Raw genomic sequence first — 26,122 nt, 5'->3', positions numbered from 1 at the left:
TTGGGACATTGGATCTGATTTTTGTCTTTGAAAATAACCCTAAAAACCACACAGATCACCACACATAGAATTGTGTGTGTGCATGTGTGTGTGTGTGTGTGTGTGTACACATATGCATGATGGGTGAAGTCAAAAAGTCACCAAGAGGGTCATTTGCACCAGAAAAACATGGAAATCTAGAAGAGGAGGGAGAGAAACAGGAAATATGTGCTAGAGTTAAGGTATCTCTAGACCTACAAGTCTCTCCCTACCCAGAGGGCTTAGGGCAAAAACAAGAACAGTAAACAGCATTTGGTGTTATGGAAGGGGCATTCAACTTGAAATCAGATCTCAATGTTCAGTATCTTCTCTGTAACACACAAGTGAGAACTGGGATACATCTTGTCACCACTCTGTCCCTCAGTTTCCAGTTGTTCTGAGACAGAACAACTGATGTCCAACATCACTACAGGAAGACTCTGTTTGCAAAATTTGTATGGAAATCCAAGTTCAGGGACCATAGAGAATTTTCATCATCTTGTCTGGAATAACTCAGCCTCTGGCACTCTTGTCAAACTGTGATGAGAATTTGGTTTAGAGTTGCTTAAAAAACAAGAACATATTTGTCAGTTCCCAGCCCTTGTATAGCACCTGGTGGCCACAATTCTCTCTACCCCTGCTCTTCCAAACAGTTCCATTTCTACTAGAACCCAATGTCTGAACATCCATGCCTGGTAGGTTCTAGTGCCCAGCTGCTTTCCCTCTGTTCAGCTCAGCATCAATGCTCTCATATCCCAGAGCTTGTGAAAGATGGCCTTTCAACTTCCACAAAGAAAACCACTGTCTGGAAATTATTATATATGTTTTCTTTCCTTTTCTTCTTTCTTCTCCTCTTTGCCAGTAGTACGGAATCAGAAGAAGAGCCAAGCAGAGGTGGCAAGGAAAATTTTCTCTGTGTAGTTACAAATTGCTTAGGGGTCTCAGAACAGCTTATTTGTCATTATGCTTGTTGCTAAGGTAAATGTTCCAGGCTATGAGAAGACTTATGCAAAAGTATACATGTTTGAGATTAAAACTAAATGATGAATGATGTCAACTGGGGGCCTGTTTATTCTCTAAAGTAAAGGGTAATCACTTGTTAGCTAATGTGAGACATGATGCCTTAATTACAGGGAGTGTATTCTATTCTACTCAACAAATACCTTATGAGTTCAGGCCCAGATCTGACTCCAGATCTGTGATCATGAGCCAATCACTTCTTCTCTTTGGGTCTCAGTCTCCCCATGTATACAATAAGATCTGGATCTTCCTTAGGGTTCCTTCTGAAACCAACATATCAGAGACATATGTTAGATCTTTATTGCTGGGGGTCTTAGCCACAATGAGGACCGTTGAAAATTTTGAGATATGAGATGTAGAAAAGTTAAAAGAACACTAAACTCTGAGTCGCCATTCTTAGTTCTTACACTAACACACTGGGTGACTGAGGAAACTACTTTATTTCTCAGTTTCCTTTTCCTCATTTGTAGAACAAGGACTAGATGATTTCTAAAGTTCCTTCGAACTTGGGAACTCTATAAATGCATAAACTTTCTATAATAAAGGCCCTGTTCCAGGTACAATGGGGGCATAATTGGATAACACATAATTCTTGCTGCCAAACAACTTTACATGTAGGAGGGGAAATTGATGCATGTTGTAATTGCCCCTCTTCCTCTGGAATCCTTGGCCCAATTCACAAATACTTGGCCCACTCTCCAGTTCAAAAATCCCTTCGGATGCCCCATTTTCTAAGAGATTGTGTAATTCACCAAATACATATTGACATGCTAAGCATTTAAAGAGCAGTTATCTAAAGACACACTCTCTATCTTCATATTTTAACTCCCTTGTCTGGAATTTCAGTCTGGCTCCAATCTAGCTTCCTCAATCCTTTAATGTACCCTTGTTCTCACATAACATGTACACAACTATTATGGTGCAATATATCTGTTATTCTCCAGGTGATCACTCAGCTCCTGGAGGGCCAGGACTAAGTTTTAGTCATTTCTAAGCCCTTCACATGGGACCTGATACATAATATATGATGCATGTATGGTAAGCAAAAGAATAAATCAGCAAATGAATGAAACACATGTAATATAAGGTAGACAATGATCAATGCCATAAGTGAGAGGCATAGATAAAGCATAGAGGAGTCTCAAGCATCTTGTAACTTGTGGCTAGTGGAATTAGGGAAGGTTCTATGGAGAAAAATGTTATGTGACAGTGTCATTAAAGATAATTAGAGTTTCATCTAGTGAAAGATTCCAATGGAGTGAGCCAAGTCAAGACAATAGAACTATGCAGAGGGGTATGTTCAGAGACTGAGGAACAGTCCAGCTTCGCTGTCCCGTGGAGGTTGATGAAAGAGCAAGGAGGGAGATTGGAAAGTTTGTTGGGGCAAGATTATAGTAAAGTTTGAGAACCGGGCTGAGGGTTTTGAACTTTCATCTGTAGGCAATGAAGAGCACCTGGTGGCTTCTGAGCAGGCAAACACTAATTCAAGGTGCACTTAATGAAAAGGACTGTAGAAGTGGTGCACACAACGGATTGAGGGTTTGTGCAGTGACATGAGATAGTGTCAGAGGCAAGGAAACAAACTCTAGACCCTGCTGCGAGATGGAAGAAGTGTGGCATTCTAGCATGCTTGTGAGAACTCAAACACATCATAATTTAGTCATTAGACACCAACAATCTCATGAAGGGTGGCCTTATTTCTAACAAATAAATAATGAATCATTCTTTCCAGCTGCGAACACCTCATATATGCAGTGTCAATCACCTGGGGCGTAACATACCAAACCTAACAGGGGACTCAAGTTCTGACTGAGTTTCCATCAGGACTGGCTCATGTGTGACTTGGCCCATCCAGCTGTGGGCTCTTCCCTTTGCTATTGGGGAAAATTTCCCTGCCATAATATTGCCCTCTAGTGGTCGTTGTTCTTCCTACAACCTGATGTACACTTAATCCAACCTAAACTGTTCCCTTCCTCAGGAATCTCACAGTTTTCGGTCTTTCTCTCTTTTCTCTTTCATCCCTACACCCTCATCTCTCTCCCTCCCTTATTCCATGGTGGAGTGGAATGAGTGAAGCAGACAGGACTAGAGAACATTAGCCCCATGTTACAGACAAAAAAACTGAGGCTTAGGAAGGAGAAGTTAATTTGCTGTACACATTCAGCTACAAAGTGGCTGCATTAGAATTCAAAGGGTATCTCTTCACTTTGAATTCTCGGTTCTTTGCAGTCTACTTTCCTCCCTCCTTACTTCCTCTCTTCCTCCCCTTTTCTTCCCTTTCCACAAATGCCAAGTGACTTTTCTGTGTCAGGGACAGTATTAGGGCCTAGAAATAAATAGATCTTATCTTAGAGGGAGTTCACAGTCTATCAGGACAGATAGACATATAAAAATTATAACCCAATGTAATTAGAGCATTGATAGAGTCATGTTAATGTGTTGGGTCACCAAAGATATAGGGTAACTTACCTGTCAGAGAAGAGGGAGAAGGGAAGATGATTTCTGGCTAAGGGACCAGGCAGCACTTAAGGCACAGGTTTGGGGAAAGGATATGGCATTTGCAGAGAAAGGGTAAAAGGGTGAAGGTAGGTACTGAGGCCTGGAGCCAGATTGTGACAGCCTTTGTGTGCCAGTCAGAGTACTTTGGACTTCAGCCTCTCTCTCTCTTTACATAATTCCTGAAGCTTACAAGCAAATACATTTTCTAGGCTATTTCCAGCCCCTCCCCCCCAACACACTAAGCTGTTTAGTTTACTTGTCAAACAGGCCAAAAAATAACAAAACAAATTATTTTTAAGCTTGTCCAGAGGTACAATGTGAAGCCAGGACTAAATGGTATCAAAACCCTGGTCTCCTGCCTTCTGGGTCTCCTGATGTTGATGAAAATGGGGAGGGGAGCAAATGTGAACAAAGTAACTTAGAAATAATGAGACAGATTCCAGACATCTGGACAAGCCTCAGGTGAATCAATATGCAGACTATGTCCTGTTTGCTCTGGATTTTACTTTACCTACAGGTCTAGAGGTTGGGTGGGAAGCAAATGTTTGTTCACCAAAGTATATTTATCCACTGACCTCCAGAATATTTTCAGGGATGGTTGCAGTTCCACTGGAAACATGCAGGCCACAACACATTAGCCTCAAACCACACAAAAATTATCATATTTCTTCCAAATAGTACTCCTTCTTTTCCCATATTTTATTTGGGTGCATGTATTAATAATTATCAGCCTTTCAACTCTCCTTCCTCACATGTATGAGGCTTCCCATGGGCAAAGCCCTCTCACAACCATTGGGTTATTCAACAATCCTGAAAAGTAAGTAAAGAGTAAATTCAGCTCCTTGTTTTGCAGAAGAAACAAAGGTTCAGAGATGAACTTACCCCCAACTAAGGGAAGGAGGCAGAGCAAGACTCCAACCAAATTCAGTGCTGTTGCTACCCCTTCAGTTCCTGCCAAGAAATGTAATTAAATGAGTACTAAACCACATGCTTTGTGAAGACTCATTAACAACACTTTAATTAACATGCCTCATAGTTAATTTCCATTTCCTGCATATTCTCTCCATTCTCAGGGTCCTGAGACCCAGAGGAATCACACTGAGCCATTTCTCTGGCCATTGTGATATGTTTTCGCTTTGAGCCAAAATCTCAATAAAAGTCCTTCTTACCCTGCAAAGCAGGGCTCTTCAAGGAAGAGAGAGAACCCTTGGAAGTGCATGGTGAGTTGAATAGCATTTATGCCTATGGATCCAGGAGCTGGAAATATAGTATGTAATTAACTTATTTTTTTCTCACCAGATAAAACAGCCCTTGTAGCTTTGCTGCTTCTCTTTGATAAATGACTTTCTCTTTGTTTGCCTGATCTAAGGGCATGAGCCTCAGGGCTCTGTTCTTCTCTAAATGCTCTTTCTCTATGTGTCTTATATCTCTGTCACTCTTTGTGTGTATTTCTGTCTTTAAGAGATCTAATCTCCTTTGTGCTGAGACTCCTACATGTCCCATATGGTTCCAAGCCACGTACATATAACATGTCCTTTTGAATACTCACAAAACACTATAAGGTAGGTGTGTAGTATTAGTATGCTTTTTAACAGATGATGAAACTAAGGACCAGTGACATTAAGTTACTTTCCTGAATCCAAGCAGTCTGATTCTAGAGCCAGTCTACTAAAGCATCATCCATTTTGTCTTGCTTTTAATTTCAACATTCATGGCCTTTCACTCCTTGCACCCTGTCCCAATCAGTTATCCTAGTAAGCTAGGTTTGTTCCATCCCTTATATCTTTGCTTAAGCTGCCCCCACCAACCATTCCCTTTCCATTTCTCTGTACCCATACAGATATTTACATGCTTAATTCAAAGTTCTCCACAAAGTCTTCCATCAAATCTCCAGAACACCTGACAATTTCACTGTGGTTAGCATGGAATGTTAGAATGTCTTTTCATTGATCTCTTAGTATTCAGGCATAGATATCTTTTCAATTCTATTTTCATTTTTTCACTAGCAGAGACACCTCTTTGGTGACACTCACATAGCTTAAGCACAGTACCTAGGCACATATTTCTAGTAAACCCATTTTCCAAATCTAAATAAATACTGGTTTGACCATAGGCCAAATTACTTGAATATGGATTAAATGGTTTCAGTCCACATGATAGACTCTGGCTTGTGCAATAAATACTGGTTCAATTAAATAATCAATTGCCTTATCAGTTAATCACTTAAAGCTTATCAGAATGTTATCAGCAGATTAAGCTATAGTATTTAGTGCCTACTAAATGCCAAGCACTGCACTGGGCAATATCACAGACCCTTTTCATATGACCCTTGCAGTATCCTGAGAATGGCCTCCCACTTACAGAATTAGATAATTCTTATGACTTGTATGCGAAAACATTGTTACATGTCAGGACACTTCCCATGGGGGAGGGTCTCACTAAAGTCAATATGTAGTGAGAGCTGTCCAAAGCAGGGCAGAGTTGAATTCTCTCAGTGTGGAAGTATAAGAGTTCTATTCCCATCCTCTTCTAAAGGGTTGCAGGATAAGGTTGGACAAGGGCCCTTAGGAGAATCATGAAACCAGAAAAAAGACTTGTTTTTTAAAAAGTGCTTTACATAGATAGATAGAAGGAGATGTGTATCTATATGGGTGTGTGTGTGTGTGTGTGTGTGTGCAATTTAACTTATTTAAAGGGTCTTTATAAAAGAACTTATTTAAGATAGAGAGATATTTTAATAGAGAGATATTTTAATGGACCACATTAAATGTTCTGGGGAGTGGCCAGATAAATGTGGTATAACTATAAGAGATATTATCCAGCCATCAACAACCAGGATTTCAAAGAATATTTAGCAACAAGGGGAATGCCAATTTTATGATGTTAAATGAATAAAGGAGGACACAAAATAGTATAAAAATATGATCTCAATTAAGAAAAAACAGAATGCACATACACACACACATACACACTCAGAAAAGGGACTAGAAGGATATGCACCAGAAATGTTAACTCTGTTTGCCTCTGGGTTCTAGGATTATGGATTGTTTTCCTTTGCATATATTTTGTTCTCTATCCTTTCAAAGTTTTCTGTTCTGAGCATGTTTTACCTCTGTAGTAGCAAGGAAAAGGAAAAGTATTTTCCAAGGAAAGAAAGTTTGATCACCTGTCACAGTCCTGGTCCCTTCCCCCATTCTTCAGAAATAACCACTATTATCATCTGTTTCATATTCTTATAGGTGGACCTCTAAAGATTTTTATACAACGTATATATTCATAGGATATATATGACATTATTTTGAGTGGTAGGTATGGTGCTTATTTTCTATACAAATAGTATACTGTACATTAGATATCTAGACATAGTCCATTCTATTCAATTCTATTAATTTAGTACATGATATTGTGTAGTATAGATGTATCAACGTTTATTCAACCATGTCACTATTGATGCAGATTTAAGTCATTTCCAATTTTTCACTATTACAAATAGCATGGAATATTCTTGTCATGCCTCTTTGTGCATATTTGTGGGAATATTTCTTTAGGGTAGAGACTAAGGAGAGAAATTAGTAGGTTATTGGATCCATATTTTATTATTTTAGCTTTTATTATGAAAAATTTCAAATATATGTAAAAAAGTACAAAATTTCATAGCAAACCCCCATGTGTACCAAACTCAGTTTCAATAATTATCAACACATAGCCAGTCTTTTCATTTATACTCCGTTCACTCTCCCCCCAATACACATTCCATTATTTTTAAGAAAATCATATCATTTGGATGCATATTTTAAAATTTAGTGTATACTAAAAAATTGCCTCCAAAATGGCTGTACCAATTTTAACTTTCATCAGCAGTGTTCCATACTTTTGCCAATCAAAATTATAAAACTTTAAAATTTCTACTAAAAGGAGTATTTCATTGTTTTAATTTACAATTCTCTGACTATTAGTGAAACTGAGCATCTTTTCATATCTTTACCAACCATTTGTCTTTCCCCTTCTATGAACTGTATGTTTTTCCATTTTGGTTGACTTTTTTTCCCCAGTTTCCTATTTTGTTGGTGTTTTTTAATCACATTAGATGTTTATAAATGAAATACCACTAAATTAATATGTATTAGCATTTTGAATGTTACTGGGCAAGTGGACTTTTCTAGCATCCATTTTATTCATCTATTTGTTGAACACCTGCTATCTGCCAGACTCTCAAGGATACAATGTTGAGCAAAAGAGAGATAGTTTCTGTCACATTGAAACTTATAATCAGACTAGTGGGGACAACAGACATTAATTAAACAATCACATATATAAATATATAATTATAAATATTTAGAAGTATTGTAAAAATAAAGTAAATTGACCAAAATGCTTGAGGGGGACCATGGGGTAGACTGGAATAGAGAAATGCTGGGTAGCAGATGCTCCCATTTAAAAAAAGGACCATAGCCAATAGGAAAGGGTCTCATCTCCTAAAAGCACTCCTTCCCTAGGGCTGTCTCTCGTTAGCCTTAAGGTCACCATCTGCTTGAAAGATAACGTTTTATGAAACAAAGTTAGCTATAAAAGTACTGGCCAAAATGGGTGATTTAGCATTTTAATGTTAACCTCTGGCCAAAAATGAAGTAGAGACTATCCTCTATATTCCCACTATCAAGCCCACTGCCAGAATTCCTCTAGGAAAGCTGAAGAAACATGTGATGGATAGACCATGTGTCTTCTGAAGACACTTCTTTCATTTCAGTTGTGACTTGGGGAAATCCAGTAGGACTGTGCCCTCTATCCACTAGAGCACTATCAACACCAGCAAGAGCGTGAGCAAGATCAACAATGTAAGCAACACCAAGGTCAATAGGAACAAGAGCAGCAACATCAAAAAGAGCAAGAACAATATCAACCACAGCAATAAGCAGTATCAAGAGAGAAAATGGTACAGACACCCCAGACTCTTTTGTACCTACTCTTTCAAGAAGTCAGTAACACCATGCTCAAGGATGCTTGCCACCTCTTTGCTTCTCTATAGTGAGAAACAACCTTCAGCCTCAAGATACATGTAATGAAGATTAAAGTGTGGCCTCCGAACGTGATCCATCAAACTCCAGTTGTTTCACTGGAAAGACACTATCCACCATGAGGAAAACCACAATATAACTCCAAATAGTTATATAAGGACAAGTCCACAGAATTGGGGAAGTGGTTCATTTCATCTGTTTTGTACCTCTACATTTCCACCCTTTTTCCATGTTGACTATGAGAGCCCCACTTAGGCTTGGAACCTAGGAAAGCTTTCTAAGGCAGAAAGTGGTTTGAGCTGTGGTGGGTGTCAGTGGCCTCATGGTTGCTGCTTATAATGCCTTATAGCAAAAAAAGAATGATCTTTACTTGACTTGACTAATGACTTTTAAGACCCCAAAGCTTACAAGAGAGAAGAATATGAAACCCCAAATTCTCTAGGCCTCATGGCTCTCTGTCTAATGAGAGTTTCCTGATATGGCTCAAGACTGGACTGCAAACAGGTCTGGGCTGTGATGAGCTTGAAAGCTAGGGCTTCTCCAGGGGAAGGTTTGAACCCACAGTCATCTCTAGGGAAATGTGGGGGGCAGGGGCTGTCCCACTTTGTCAATGTTACCCTCAGAGTGTGATGCACAAAAGGGAAAACATTCTGTCTATGGTCTGACCAATGCTAAGTAGAGAAGTAGATCAAGACTGTCACCTCCCTGGTTCTGGACATTGCATTTTTGTGAATGCAGCTAAAGATGGCATTAGCTTTTGGCCACTACATATCGCCACTGACACATACAGAGCTCACTGTTCTTCAAAATCCCTAAGCTGTATTACACTTGCTATTTCTAAGCCACATCTCCTTCATCCTGGATGTGTGTGTGTGTGTCTGTGTGTGTGTATGTGTGTCTTTGTGTGTATGTGTGACAAGTTTAGGGAGTAAAGAAGGAGAGATCTACACAGAATTCATAACTGAGTAAAAACTGATCCAAGGGCATCCCAATCAATTGTTCAAGTGTTTCTACCAAGAGATGACTTTGGGCAGAGAGTGGGCATCAGAGGGATGTCACCATGGGTTCAAGGTCTGAATTCAACTTGGTAAGATTAGAAACTCAGTTATTACCTCATAGAGTTGGTCAGGAACAGGGGCACTATCTCCCATTCTCCAGAAACAAAGTTGAATTACCCACACCTGCTATTCATCCAATCTGGTCTGTCCTAGGGTGATGTTGCTGAGAGAGCAGACTTGAATGCAAAGGGGTGTTTGAAGAACAGAAGATTAAGGCAAAATGCCTTGGACACCATTCTGGGACATTTTCCTGAAGCTGAGATAGCAGGATGAATTTGTCTCTCCACCTTTTGGGAGGTTTCTGTCTCCATGGAGCAGATTGAGCCATATACTCAATGGCCCCTCTCTTTGCATAGTGTCAGAGCCACACTGGCACATTCTTTTGTTTTTATCTCCTCTTTCTCTAACTTCCATGGAGACACCCCTACCCACTGCCTGGCCAGCCACCCCTCAGTTATGACAACATAATAGTAACCTCAGCCAAGTTACAAGATAATTGAGTAGGTTACTGTTTTCTGTATACCAAATTCCATTCCTGCTATGTCTTACTAAGGTTTGGACTTGGGACATGACCTGGTCCCTCGATGGAGACTTGAGGATGGAGACTTGAGACACATCCGATTCCCATCACATCAGTAATATGCATTCAAATACTTTCTCTGGCTCAACTCTTTCTGCAAAGGTCTGAGCTCATAGGTTCCTTGTTGATTTTGTTTGGGTCAGTTTTCAAGAGCAGTTTTGTCTATTTGGTCTCTCCATGAGCAAACAGAGGAGCTGGGGTTAGATGGAGGGTGTTCCCCTTTTGGGATCTGGTACATCTTCACAATAACTATCCAAAGCTCAGATCCCCCAGAACTGATAATAATCAGCTCTTACATATTGTTTCATTTAGTCACAATAAGATACCAGTCAGATATACATTATCACCCTGTTCATTGATGAGAAAACCAATATTTAGAGAGACTGAGGACCTTATTTAAGAGTAACACATCTAATTATGAGCAGAGCTGAATCCAGAAGGTTTCTTGATTAAAAATACAGGGCTTTTCTGCCTTTTCATTTGTTTTTACCTAAAAGTTGCTAGGAACTCCCAACCCATGCTACTTCTTCTAGGGCTGTCCTGTCTCTGACCCCTTCTGGGGACCTCACAGAAGGGAAAAAAAAAAAACCCATGCCATTGTCAAAATTACTTGGCACTGTATCCATACATAAAGTAGAAGACATAGGAAGCTGGCTTTATAGTACAGGCTCTGCTGCCCATAAAGAGACCGGGTCATGGTGGTTAAAGAGGAGGAGAGAGACTCTAGTAGAAGAAGTAGTCCCTTCCTTTGCCAGGGACTCATGATGATCTGAGAGGGGCATTAGTGGACAGTAGACTAAAGAAATGATTTCTGCTTATATTAATTTGCTAGGGCTGCCATAACAAAATAGCACACACTAGATGGCTTAAACAAGAGAAATTTATTTTCTCACAGTTCTGGAAGCTAGAAGTCCAAAATCAAGGTGTCAGCAAGTTTGGTTTCTCCTGAAACCTCTCTCCTTGGCTTGTAGATGGATGCCTACTTGCTGTGTCCTCATATAGTCGTTCCTCTGTGTGTGTGCATCCCTGGTGTCTTTTTTTGTGTGTGTCCAAATCTCCCCTTGTTATAAGGACACTGGTAGGATTGGATTAGGGCCCACCCTAACAGCCTCATTTTAACTTAATAACCTATTTAAAGTCCCTGTCTCCAAATACAGTTATATTCTGAGGTACTGGGGGTTAGGGCTTCAACATATGAATTTTCTTGGGGGGGGTCACGATTCTGTTCATAACACTGCCCTTTGTTCCCTAGAGACTGGGCTAAAACTAGTCCACCTTTTAGGTTTAAATAGAGAGCAGCTGAATAAATAAGAGACACATAAATAAGATAGTTTTGAGCTGAAGAATATGGGGTAAGAATATCCACTGTTATCTAGTACTTGCACCTCTTCCCCCCAGGTTCCAGTTCCTTTACTCCAGGTGAGTCTAGAGTTTCAGGGTTTCTCAGTAACCATCCATTGTCTGCTTGCTAGTAGTATCTTGGGTTTTCTGCTAAACTGTCACTTTTCTTCTTTTGGCCAAAATCTAATCCCTTGAGAAAAGTTTGGGCTCTTGATTTTCTAGAGATGAATATGTAAAATGGGAATTATATCTATATGTACAGATCTTTGATCCAGAAATGGACAATTTTGACTTTATGCAGTGACAGTCACAAACATGATGCACATAGATTTCAGACTTCCCAGCGTAGTCCAGGTCCAAATATTTGGTCCTGTTGCTCTTGTAACTACATGCACATTCATCAGACTGGTTGTTCTAATGTGGGTTCAGAACATATACTTTGGGGATGTGCTAAACGGATTTTAGTATTCCCTTTAATAACTTTCCATTGTTTGGGGGACAAATTCAAACTCACCGTAGCATTCAAAGCCCTCAGTAATGCAGACCTGCCCATCTATCTAGATTCATCTAGATTCATCTCTTGCTATTCCTCAACATAAATCTAGCACTCAAACCGTACAGAATTTTAGTCACTCAAACTTGTCTGTCTGTTCTACATATTCACATTTTTGCACATGCTGCCTTAGGACACTCTTCTAGAATGCCTATGATGCTCTTCTTCTCCCCTTACCTGTAACCTGCCTGCAATTCTCTCATTTATCCTTCAAGTTATAGTTTAAATCTTTTCTGTGAAACTGTTCCTGTCCTCCCTAGAAAGTCAACCACTCCTTCTGTTTTGCCACTGTAGCTTATACATACTATATTATATATTGTACTTGAACATATTATGGTGATGAGCACGTTGGGATGACTGGAACACTCTATTTAGTTGGCTATATTCCCCACTAGACAAGAACCTGTCTCAGAGTAAGTACTCATGTGTTTGCTAAATGAATGAATTAAAGAATGGGAAAAGGGCATTGCCAAGGATGAGTGCCTGCCCCTTCATATCTTCCAACATGATCAACACAATTTCTGTGATTAAAATGATGAAATGGGAGTGAGGTAGGGCCAATATATGTGGTTAATACAACTCAGCCTAGGCTTCTAGCTAGTTTAACAGTTATGGGACCTAATCTGATCAAAACCAAATTTCCAGTGCTGGGCCCCAAGAAGATCAGTCCCAGTTTTCAGATTAACCTAAACCTCCAAAGGTATAAGTAGTTGAGGGAAGGGAAGGAGGCTTGACAGACATGTTCCTGGACAGACCAGATATCATGTTGAGGGGCCCAGAGAACCTGGTTCCTCCCACTCTCATCACCATCCCAGGATCCCTGATGCGACCCTGGGAGACCAGAACATTGCCACATTGATGGGGAAATGCCAGCCTGGAAATTGCCACACACAGACCTTGGGGAGGCAGTATGGGGGTGCGGTGGGGGATGGCAGGATGGTACAGAGAGACTGATGCAAAACCAACTGTCATTCTTGAGCAACTGAGGAGGTATGGGCTAGAAGTCCAGACTGTTGCTGCTGGGACTTCCCTTCCACAATGACTCTGCAGTCCAGAGGCTGGGGAGGCGGTTATAGAGGCCACCTCAGGCCATGCCTGGGGTAGAGGTGGTGGCAGATAAGCCACCCACCCATGAGTTCTCTCATTCTATTCCCCTCCTTCACATCTATTCTTACATCAGATCTGACGATAGTCCTATAATATAGGCAGGGGAAAGATTATGACCTCTGTTTTACACTTGAGGATGTCAAGTCCCAGAGAAGTGGGACATGAAGCAGTCTCTTTCCATACTCAACTGTTCAACTGCCCTTACCTCATGGCCATTCCATGCCCAGAGTCTTTCTCTGACTTGAGTCTCATATACATCCAACTTAATAGCTCCTTAGCCTTTCCATGCCTTCAACTCAATTTCAATGCAATCATAACATGACCCCAGTGATGTCAAGTCAGGTGCACTATTCATTAACTCACTAAATATTAAATACCTCCTACTATGCACCAGGTACTATGCAAAGCACTAGTCAATACAGCAGTAAACAAAACACAGTCCCTGTTTTTCTTACAGAGCTCCCAATCACAAAAATGTAGTGTCTAGAACCAGGGAGGTGGCCAGCAATAAACATGTAAATTGACCAAAAGTATATTATTCCAAACAGTAGGGAGTGCTATGAGGGAAATGAGTAGGGTTCCAAGTCTGTGCGGGGAAAAGAGTAAGGAGAGCTATTTTAGCTTGTGTTCACAAGGAGGCCATTCCATGAAGAAGATATTTTAAGCTAAGACCTGAAGGGTGAGAAGGAGATAGCCATGGGAATTTCAAAGGCCCTGATACAGGAAAGAGCCAATGGTGTTATCTTGGGTCCCTTTGACAGTATGACTGTGCCTTTAAATGCCAGCAAAGCTTTTCTTAGCAGTAGATATTTCCAGGAAAAACAGAAACTGCAGCAGAGTGTTTTGAGTGGATAAGGCTTATCCTAGTGGGGACAGAGGCCCTGGAAGGGGGTTAGATATAAAGTCCCAAATCTATGTACTTTTCTGGGAGGGGGGATGGTATTTCAAATCCATTTTAATTTGCTTCCAATAGCCCTTTTTGCTGCTGCTGTTTGTTCTGCTCCTCCTCCTCTTCACCATTTTTTCTTCTGACTTCTGCAACTCAGAGTGCTCATGGTGGCTAGAACCTGTTGTAACCTGAGACCCGGCCTCAGGCTTATCCTCGCACTTGTCCTAATATCTATTCCAGACTGGTGGAGAATATAGGAGAAGGTGAAGAAGAGGAGGAGAGAAAAATAAAGAAGAAAGAAGGAAGAGAAGATGGGAAAGGGACAAGTAGAAGAGGAAAAGGAGAGGAAAGGAAAGCAGGGTAAAAGAGGAGAAGATAACCTCCTTTCTTTGACTAGTAGGCTTACCAATCTTGCTTCACCATGGAAGGAATTTCTCTAAGGCCCAAGGCTTTTCCCATGAAATAGTATTTGACCTTGATAAGAACACAGCACATTGGTTACAAAGCTCCTCAAATTGATTCCCTCAACAGAAATAACTGGACCTTAATCTTCCAGAGTCCCCCAAGCCCACTGCCGTTTCTACCAGGGAGAAAGCAGAGCTCTTTTTGCATAGGGGTAGGGGCAAAGTGAGATCCTCCTCCTCCTCTCTCCCCAATCAATATAAAATGTTTCCCCTGAGATTTCAACCAGTAAAATCACCATATAATAGATTAGCCATCTGGAGAAGTCATTAAGGGGATAGGAGCTAATCACTAATCAAAGTGAAAAAGAACAGGGCCTTTCAGAAATTGGAAATCTAATTAAGGCAGACTCTCAAAAGGTCTGATTCAATGTTAAAGAAGTTGTAGAAGCTTCATCAACAGGATTAACTCAGCTGGAGAAGGGTGAGTGGGGATTCTGCATGGAGACTGGAAAAAAAAAAAAAAAACAGTGCCAAGAGTTTAAAGTGGTCATTGTATTCATGATAGTGTCTAAGGGACAGAGAAAAGACAGAAGTGATCCTGACCCTTCCTTTCACCTCATTTTAGTTGAGGAGGATTGGAGAAGGGAAGAGTTCGTTAATCACATCTAACCCACTTTTTCCTGTCCATGTTCTCATCAAGCAACTTTCTGATTAATTTGGCTTTCAGAATAGATTTTTCCAAGCAAGAGAGAAATTGCTGTTCAGCCAACAAGAGCATTCCCAGCTGTTTTGGGGGTTATATTTGCTCTGGAATTAAAACAAAACAAAACAAAATGAACAGAACAAAGAACCTCTCTGTGTTACATCTGCTTCTTGTAAGTTTTACTTACATGAGTCAGTTCATGGAGTATGGTCAGGTCAACTCCAGGTGTTTTCTCAAAACTGAACTTTGGGGTTATGTAAAACTGAACCCTGTAGTCCATGGTGAGAGATCTCTGCTTGGGAAGTACACCCCATCCTTGGAGGGCATTCCTCTCTCTCTCTCTCTCTGCTATGTCAAGAAGCCAAATCCTTTATTTTACAGATAGGGCCACTGAATCCCAGATAGGGGAAGAAACTTGCCCAAGTTTTCACAGTGGGTCTGAGGCAAAGCCAGAATCTAGGCCTATGTCAAAGCCTTGTCCTACATAGCTTCTTGTCCTACAGCATTCTATGTTTACATTCTATAATCTCTTTATTGGTCTCTACTTCAGGATCAGGTTCTATGACCTCTCTGAAAAGCAGTCCTTAACTCAATTAAATTTAACTTTTTTAGTAATTCTACAAGGAACTGAGGTCTACTTACATCTTTTCCTTTTGGCATTATACAACATATTCTCTTCTTCCAGCCTACTCAGCTTTTACCCCTCTTTCTGGTTTCTATTTCCTCTCCTTCCTTACTTAAGGTTACAGGAATGTAACCCTGATTGAAACTGTGTTTGTCTCTTTTCAAATTTCGTCCCATTATGTCCATAGGAAGAAAGTAGAGGTTTAGAAGACATTGCTTCTAACCCAGTTGCTGTGTTGGCCTATCTTCACCTCCAGCCAGACACTGATTCCCAATCTTTTTTTTTTTTTTTTGAGACAGAGTCTCACTCTGTTGCCCAGGCTAGAGTGAGTGCCGTGGCGTTAGCCTAGCTCACAGCAACCTCAAACTCCTGAGCTCAAGCGATCCTCCTGTCTCAGCCTCCCGAGTAGCTGGGACTACAGGCATGCACCACCATGCCCGGCTAATTTTTTCTATATATATTTTTAGCTGTCCATATAATTTCTTTCTATTTTTTTTAGTAGAGGTGGGGTCTCGCTCTTGCTCAGGCTGGTCTCGAACTCCTGAGCTCAAACGATCCGCCCACCTCGGCCTCCCAGAGTGCTAGGATTACAGGCGTGAGCCACCGCGCCCGGCCTGATTCCCAATCTTTAAGTAAAAGTTACTGTGTTCTATATGGAGCCTAAAAAAAAATACCCCTGCCATCTGAAGACTAGGGTGGAATTGGAGTTGTGAACTAAACATGTATGGAAAGGATCCATGAGCCAAGATGGGGTCAAGCCATAGAACACAATTCTTTCTTTAAACAGGCATTTTTGATATATATATATATATATATAATATTGAGACAGGGTCTTGCTCTGTCACCCAAGCTGGAGTGCAGTGGCAGGTCATAGCGCACTGCACCCTCGAATTTTTGGGCTCAAGCAATCCTCCTGCCTTAGCATCACAGGTAGCTAGGACTATAGGCATGTGCTACAATGCCTGGCTAATTTTTTAACAATTATTTTGCTGAGATGGGGTCTCATTATGTTGCTCAGGCTGGTCTTGAGCTCCTGGCCTGAAGTGATTCTCCTGCCTTGGACTGCCAAACTGCTGGGATTACAGGCATGAGACACTGCATCCAGCCTATTTTAGTCAGATTTAACCAACTTTTACAGAAAGTCTTCTTCATGCTGGAACTTGCCCTAAGTTCTTGGAATCCAAACATGAGCAAGTTAAGGCCTGGTGGAGTGCACCTTCTAGCCATGTAAACAGATAACCTAAATGCAATGTGATCAAGCTGTAATTTAGGTACATGCAAAGTACAGAAGACTTTGTCTAGGGGAACCAGGAAAGATTTCCAGAGACAATAATTGAGCTGAGCCTGAATAACAAGTGAAGTGCAAGGTCTCCTGACAAGATAGATGTGAAGAAGCCAGGGAGTTTTTCAGGTCCACAGAGAGTCATATGTAAAGGCCAGAGGTGCTCTAGAGTATAAGGCATGTTGCACTTGGAATATACGATGGGTGGAGAAGGATCAATAAATAAATTGTGGACAGAATGTGAAAGGTCCTGATCACCTGGCTGACAAATCATGAACTTTAAGACTCAGGTAATAAAGAGCCACTGATCCTTCTTCAGTGGTGCAGTAACACCACCGAATCTGTGTTGATAAAAGATTATACTGGCAGTAGATACCAAACTTTAAGGAGAAAGATGTTACTGGCTGAAAATGAGCATCATGTTCATTTTTTTTTTTTTCATTTTCATCTTCATCATTAGGAACAACATTATCCTTTCCCTCAATACAGAAACTCTGGGAGCTGACCTTATCACCCTACTTTCATTCAGTTAACAATTTCTAAAAAGTTGCTTACTCTGTGCCAAACACTGGTGATACAGAAATTAATTTAAACAGAGATTCTTGTTCTTGAGGGAAGCTGCTGCTAATGAGGAAAAGGCAGAACATAAAATATCACACAACAAGGTAGTGTTATAATCAGAGTATTAGTAAAAATATGTAATGGTGGTAAAAGATGACTGATCTTTCTAGCTTGGATTCCCTCCGTGGAGATAAGGATCACAGGATAATGAGCAGGTTTGTTTGAGGTATATGGGCCAGAACATGAGGGCTTAGACATTCAGGGAGATATGTTCAATATTCAATTGGATCTACTGATCTGGGGGTAGGAGAGATAGAAATAGAGTAAGAAAGCACACAAAGACACAAGAAAAAAGATAAAAGTACAGAGCACTGGGAAACACTAGCACGTAATAAGGAGCAGGAAAAATGAGAGGAACCATTATGAGAACCAAGGAGAATGGTTAGGAAGAAAGATGAATCACATGACTGTAGGTAAACAAATTCAATAATTTTCACTGAGCACTATTTTGGATCAGGTGCTTCTCTAAGGATACAAATGAAGAAGACAATCCCTGCAATTAACTATGGTCCCCTGGCATGATGTTGATCCTTCCATCTCATCTGTACCATGCTTGTGTGGCTTCTGATGATGGAATTCAGTGTTAAGAGGGAGGATGTCCTCTAAACCAATTTTTTTTTTTTTTTTTTTTGAGACAGAGTCTCCCTCTGTTGCCCGGGCTAGAGTGCCATGGCGTCAGCCTAGCTCACAGCAACCTCAAACTCCTGGGCTCAAGCAATCCTTCTTCCTCAGCCTCCCAAGTAGCTGGGACTACAAGAGTGTGCCACTATGCCTGGCTAATTTTTTCTGTATATTTTTTTAGCTGTCCAGATCATTTCTTTCTATTTTTAGTAGAGACGGGGTCTCACTCTTGCTCAGGCTGGTCTCAAACTCCTGAGCTCAAACAATCCGCCTGCCTCGGCCTCGCAGAGTGCTAGGATTGCAGGCGTGAGCCACTGCGCCCGGCCTCTTTAAACCAGGTGATGACAGGTTCTAAGCAAGAAGGAATGGACAACAGAGTCATCTGCTGTAGTGACATTGAGGGGGACGAGGGTTAGCACAGAGGCTTTGGCTTTGTTGATTAGTAGAAGTTCATGGTAATTTAGTGACAGAAGATAACAGGGTCAGTGCAGAAATGAGGATAAATAACAAACAAAAAGCTAGGTTATGCTAGGTTAGGAGGTTAAATAGTGAAGCAATCTATGGAAACTACTTTTTTGAGAAGAGTGTATTAACTGATCTGAAGAATGATGTAGTGAGTTCTGAAAAGAGATTTTTTAAAAAAGTTGGTTCGCTTGGAGCTCTGACTCGGGGGGATAGGCGGTACATGGCCAACGTATGTAATTTGAACTTTTGTACCCCCATAATAAGCCGGAAAAAAAAAAGTTGGTTGTGACTTGGGTGTGTTGACAGACTTCGAGATCAACAGACGAGGGACCAAATAGGATGATGTCTGAGAAGGAGCCATTGGGTTGATGACTTTTGTGAGACTAGAGCCAGTAAGGTGGTGGAAGCAGGTGAAGCAGAAGTAGTAGATTCCAGTTCTAAAACCCCTTTTTTTGGCTTAAGGGTCAACGTGAGAAGTTCAATAAGAAGCACTAGAAGTTGGAGACTGCAGCTTGCAACTCAGGGAAGAATGCTTGGAGGAGAAGTGGGATAAAGGGAGAGGAAGTTGACTCAAACCACAACAGTCATGGTTCAGATGAGATGGGAGGATCAACTTCCTGTCAGAGGAGCACAGCTCATGGCAAGAGAAGTGAGAGAATCTTCTTATTTGTGATCCCTCAAAACTCAGAAATAATTTTTATTCCTGCTTTGGAATAAAAAATGGTATAGTCCAGCCTGGAGGCAGTGGAAGTGACTAAAATGGTCCTTCCAAGTGGCATGTGGTATGTAAGATGGTAGTAAAGTTGGTTTGAACTCCAGATCAGCTGATTGCTAAATGACTTGAAGTAAGTCATTTGACCACTCTGAAGTTCAGTTTTCTCATCTATGAATGGTGGGACAATAATTCTCACCTCGTAGAATGATTATGAAGATTACATAAAAGGATGTGGATAAAGCATCTAGCACAGTGCCAGGGACATAGTAGCCATTCTTCAACTGTTGTCTCCCTTCCCCCACTTCCTTTGGTTCCCTAATCCTGTCAACACAGTGTGCTGGAGTCTCCAGCCCCACCCCCTGCCCAAACCCCTGCCACCTGTCTTTCCCCTCTTTATTGTTAATAGTTAATGAGAAGATGGGAAGTGGATGCTGGGAATCCATACCACAGTGTCCAGGAGCTCACCATCTCCTGAGTAGAGTCAAACTGGACAGAGAGGCCTATAGAGACTCCACCTCTTCCCCCTCTGCCTCCATTGCCAAGCCTTATAGATGAGCCAGGCAGCTTTGAAGATATCTGATATCATCAGTGGCTTAGATAAGCAGGCCTAATATATGGCTAGAGGCACTCCCAGGTTCTGAAACACATCTTTCCTTGTCAGAGATAGATGGTATATATTTTATACTAATAAAAGAAAATCCCCCCACAAGTCCTATGGCAACTCAGGTTCAGGCTCAGGTTCAATCTCAAAGAAAGCTTCAGCAAGGGCCACCCATGGAGGCCCCAGACAGGTCCAGAGAAATCCCTGGCCACATGAGAAAAGTCATCCCTCACATTTGTATTATCATTTCATAGTTTAGAAAGCTTTTTTCATATATGTTAGGTTAGAATTTATATACATATACATGATATAAATATAATGTTTAAAATATAAATTATATGTAACAAATAATATTTATAATAATAAAATAAACCATAAATAATTAATAATATAAATAAATATAACATGATTAATATTAATATTTTATATGCACATACATATATAAGGCCCAGAGAACTTTACTTAGTCTAGATCATCCTTCAGGTCTCAATTTTAAACATTTTTTGAAGAAAGACTTCCCTAAACTCTCATACTAGATTAGATTAGGTTTACTATTATTAGGTCTCATAACACCCTATATTTATCCTATATGACACTTACATTTTTATTCTGGAATTCTTTAGTGAGTGACTGTCTCCCTTATTTGAATGTGAGTTCTAAGAAGGCAGGGCCCTGGTTGGTCTTGTTATTTTTGGTATTCCTGTTACCCAGATCATTCGACAAATCCATAAACAGGAGACAAGGGCTCTTAAAGACTATCAGTCTACCCCATTTATAAATGGGGTAGACTGATACCCAAATCATAGAAGGAAATATCCCAAGGTCATACTATAAGTCATGGCACAGCTGAGTCTGGAACTCAGGTCTCCTGACACTCTGTCTGGGGTTGTTCACAATGAACCTTCCATCCTGATTGCTTACATTTCCCAGGTCATCAGGAAGGGAATGTCAAGGTTTTCAGTATTTGGATGTCATCTCATTTTTTGGCCTGCACTGTGGGAAGAATTCTTTCTCATCAATAAATATTTATTGAGCATCTACTATAAACAAGGCAGTTCTAGGCACTAGGGATGTAGTTGTGAATAAGATAAAAATTTCTACTCTCATGGTACTTACATTCTAGTAGGGGACATAAACAATAAATAAAAATATAAAACACTAGAGGCAAAATCAAAAGGCAAATGACAAACTGGTGGCAATATTTGCAATTCTTATTACATACAAAGGGAAAATCTCTCTAATATATGAAGAACTTCCTAAATCAATTAAGAAACCTGCACCTGAATGTTTATAGCAGCACAATTGACAATCGCAAAGATGTGGAAACAACCCAAATGACCATCAATTCATGAATGGATTAGCAAAATGTGGTATATGTATACCATGGAATATTTCTCAGCTATTAGAAATAATGGCGATATGGCATCTCTTTGGTTCTCCTGGAGAGAGTTGGAACCCATTCTATTAAGTGAAGTATACCAAGAATGGAAAAATAAGCACCACATGTACTCACCAGTAAACTGGTTTCCCTGATCATCACCTAAGTGCACATTTGGGAATAACACCAATTGGGTATCGGACAGAGGTGGGGGCTGGGGGGAAGGGATGGGTGTATACCTACTTGATGAGTGCGATGCGCACTGCCTGGGGAATGGACACGCTTGAAGTTCTGACTGGGGGGGATGGGGGTGGGGGGAGGGGATGGGTGCATACCTACATGATGAGTGCGATGTGCACTGTCTAGGGAATGGGCGCACTTGAAGCTCAGACTTGGGGAGATGGGGAGACATGGGCAATATATATAACCTGAAATTTTGTACACCCATAATGAGCTGAAAAAAAAAATTAAAAAAAAAGAAATCAGCAGCTCAATTAAAAACTGGGATAACAGACACAGTTCCTGCCCTCCTGGAGCTTGCACTCTAGTGGAAGAATCCCTATTTCTTCAAGGCTGGAAGGAATAACTAGGCTACAGGGTTTGAGGGAGCCAAAGGACATGGTGAGTTCTTGGGTATCCCCTCTCATGCCATCTTAGAGACAGAGCTAATAGAATTCTAAATCCCAGCTCTACCACTTACTAAATTGGTAACTTTGAGAGAAGTTGCTTAATTTCTTTGAGCTTCAATGCTCTCATTTGTGAAATGGGAATAATTCTTATTTTACAAGATTTTTGAGAGGGGTAAGTGATATAATAAATATAAGAGTAGGTGGTACATAGTAAGTACTCAACAAAAGTGTTTTCCTTCCATTTCCCACTTTTATTCTGCCTAGAACTGAGAATAGAGGGCAGTGTTCCTTTTTGTGCCAATATGTAGCTTTTCTATTTCTTACCTTGCATTATCTGACTTTGACAGGAGTTCTCAGGTGTCCCACTTCTTTGAAATCCCATGAAGTACCAATTTATTAGGAACTGATTGCCTCCTACATCAGTGCCAAACCCAGTTCTAGCAAATGTTTAGCTGTGGTGTGAGTTCAAGAGTTGGGTCAAAATTTTCTTTTTGTTTTCCAAAAACCACCATCCTTGCCCTTCTTTTACTCAGAGGAAATATTAGGAAGATGAAAGTGGTTTGTGTGTGCCAAGTCAGTGATAACAGGGGTACTCAACCCAGTCTGAATTAGAAAAAAAAAATGTATATATATACATATATATATATATATCTGTATATAAATTTAATTTTTTATTGTAAAGGGTAAAAAGTGATGTTATGATTATGAATATAATGTGGAATAATTAAATCAAGCTAATTAACATAGCCATAACCTCAAATACATATCATTTTCCAAATAATTTGACATTTATTCTCTTGGCAATTTTGAAACATGAAATACACTATTGTTAACTATATTCACCCTGTTGTGCAGTAGATCTAAAAAATGAAAAATAAAAACACTTATTTCTCCTGAGACTTTGTACCCTTTTACTATCATCTCCCCATTTCTCCCCACCCTCAAGCCTCTGTAACTACCATTCTACTCTCTGCTTCTATGAATTTGGTTGTTTTAGATTCCACATATAAGTGAGGTCATGTGGTATTTGTCTTTCTGTGCCTAACATAACCTCTAATTCCATCTATGTTGTTGCAAATGACAGAATTTCCTCCCTACCTCCCTCCCTCCCTTCCTTCCTTCCTTCCTTCTTTCCTTCCTTTCAAGATGGGGTCTCACCATGTTGTCCAGGCTGCTGGAGTACAGTGCCTATTCACAGGTGTGAATATAGTACACTACAGCATCAAACTCCTGGGCTCAAGTGATCCTCCCACCTCAGCCTCCCCAGCAGCTAGGATTACAGGTACATGCTACCATATCTGGCTCCTTCTTTTTAAAGGCTGAATAGTGGGAATAAATATTTTAAAGAAATGAAATTTAGTTCCTTCCAAATACTGCATTTGCAATAGGCTATTGCAAGTCAGTTCCTCATTCCTTTCTTCCTTGTCCATTTAAAACTGTTGCTCTTACAAAAAAAAAAAAAAAAACTTAGATGGACCATTGTAGGAGTAAATAAGAATGGTTGCTTAGGGTCACTTCAGTTATTTCTGCCATAGATGGAAGCTTCTGAAGGACTGGGAGTAAGTTGTGGGGAGTGAGGTATAGAACCAGTTTGCTTTTCTGTCTTTAAGCAACTCTCTGGAAATCCCATCCTATTTACTTATTTTGTCTTTCTAAGAAGCTAAGCAAAGGTCAGCATCACCTCAGCCCCTGTCTAATGATTAAAAATTGGAAATTAATGATGTTTTCCTGGATAAAACTTCCCTTATAGACTGAGAAGATAACTGACTTGAATTTGACATTTCCTAGCCAGAGACATGTATATTTATTTATAGACCGATGTAAAATTTCTACCATTAATAAATTGTTGCATGATATTTAAATTCTGCCTCTGCAATTTCCTAGCTATTTAACTTTAGGCAAATGACACAACCTTCCTGAACCTCAGCTCCTCATCTGTCAAATGGGATAATTATAGTTTCTCTCTCATAAGATTGTTGTGAGGATTACATAAATATATATAAAGGGCTTGAAACGGTGCCTGGCACTTAGTAATCCTACAATACTTGTTCATTATTGTTATTACAGTACAAAATGGATTTCTTGGTAGGTCTAAGTTCTTTGCTTGGTTTCTTCCAGAACACATTTGTTGCACTGGATAAGCCTTTGGGTCGCTCTTATTCTTGTACATCTATGGATATTCAAAAATGCTCTTAGGCTTATATTTGCCCTATTGTATGGGTAACACAAGTTCATTCTTCTATTCACACAAGCTCACCATGTTCTTTCCTACCTCTGCACTTTTACTCATGTTCTTTATTCTGCCTGGAATGCCTTTCTCTGACTATCTATCCTGTTATCCTTCAGGCTCTTTTAAGAGGCTGCCTCTTCTGTGAAGTCACTAATCCAACCAGTTGGAATTAACTTCTTTCTTCTCTATCTCCATGGCCTAGATTCCAAAAGTCCTATGCTTGGATATAGAAGGGGACTGCATCACCTATACCCTTTCTGGCTTCTCATGTCTCATTGGATAAGTCCCAAATCTTCAGCATAGCATACGAGGCCATGCTTCCTCAGTTTAGCCCCCTTGCTTAACTCTCCTATGTTGCTTTGTGCTATTTTTTTCTTTGCTTACTCTATTCCAAGGCACATCAACCTCCTTATCTTCTTGGAATATGCCACATTATTTCCCATCTCAGAGCCTTTACACATGCTATTTCTTCTGTCTGAAACTGCTTTTCGCCCATTAATCACTTGGCTCAATTTTCAGTGTCACATCAAAAGTTACTTCCTTTGAGAAGTTTCCTTGACTTATCCAATGTGTTGAGTAATTGAATCTAGTCCACACTCATTGTAGAGATGGAAATATGCAACCCAGAGAGGGAGAGGGATTTGCTCAAGGTCACACAGAAAATTAGTGGCAGAGAAAATATTGTATATAGGTCTCCTGACTGCTGGTTCACTGCTCTTTTCCATACATGCACCTCCACTATTGTACCCATTCCTTGAACATGCTTATGTAGTAGTCTGGCTCCTGGACTAGGCTGTGAATTCCTGAGGGCAGAGACCATATGTTATACTTGTTCTGTTCAATATGGTAGCTACTAGTCACATGTGGCAATTGGACACTGGAAAAGTGGCTAGTCCAAATTGAGATGTACTATAAAATACATACTGCATATCAAAGAATGTAAAAATATCTTATTAATAAATGGTTACATTGTTTACAGATTAAGATAACATTTCAGATGCATTGGGCTAAATAAAGTTTATTACTAAAATCAGTTTTACCTATTTATTTAAAAATTGTTTAATGTGGCTATTAGAATACTTGTAGCTCATGTTACATTTCTATTAGATTATTGTATATTTCTGTTCTGTTGTATATTTTTCCTCTTGATGCCAAGCATAAAACTTTGTGGCCAGTAGGTGCTCAACATACCCTTGTTGAACAAAGCTGAGCTCTAGAGGGTGGGTTAATTGCTGCCATTGACCATGTCAATATCACTGGCTTTGTAGGAAGCCTCACAGTGAAACCTCTGTCCCCAGGCCAAGGTATATAAGAAGTTCTTCAGTCCTGGCCTGGAGCTGCCCTACATATTGCATCAGCCTCTGCGTTCCTTTCAAAGGAAGCCCCAGTGCAATCCTATGCACAGCAATCAGCAGGGTTGAGGTGGTGTGTGTGGACACCAACCTCTTGCACAGGAAGTGGCCTTAGCTTTGCAATTGTCCCTAGGGCCTCTTCTTGAAAGTTTTCTGAAAGGAGGTGGGGTTGAGTGAACAGGGAGATAAACTTGAAGTAAAGGGGAACCTTCTCATCTCCCTCATGGAGGTAAGGTAAACTAAGGAATGTGGGGACCTTGGGCCATGAGGTCTCCTTCCTTTGCTTATGCACCGGGCTCATTCACTTATTTAACTCACAGTTCTGGGGTAACTATTTTATTCCTGGCCCTAAGAAGACAGTAAAGATCAGGCACAGTCCCTACTTTGGGCAGTGCTTGATCTCAGTTTTTTGAGAC

The 26,122-nt window shown here is 40.4% G+C and overlaps 1 protein-coding gene across 1 annotated transcript in view; it reads right to left on the bottom strand.

Annotated features, from left to right (window-relative positions):
- Positions 1-4,247: 4,247 nt before the first annotated feature.
- Positions 4,248-26,122, bottom strand: part of VSIG4 (V-set and immunoglobulin domain containing 4) — a 55,432-nt gene continuing 33,557 nt past the window's right edge. Inside the window, exon 7 of the mRNA XM_069462822.1 lies at positions 4,248-4,347. Within this exon, the coding sequence (XP_069318923.1) occupies positions 4,286-4,347 (62 nt within the window). The 3' untranslated portion in view covers positions 4,248-4,285. The remainder of the gene's footprint in view (positions 4,348-26,122) is intronic.

Source organism: Eulemur rufifrons, chromosome 30, assembly GCF_041146395.1.
Source record: "Eulemur rufifrons isolate Redbay chromosome 30, OSU_ERuf_1, whole genome shotgun sequence".
In the NCBI taxonomy this organism is placed as follows: Eukaryota; Metazoa; Chordata; class Mammalia; order Primates; family Lemuridae; genus Eulemur; species Eulemur rufifrons.
Note: the sequence above shows the minus strand (reverse complement) of the source record. Positions and strands in the feature narration are given on the sequence as shown.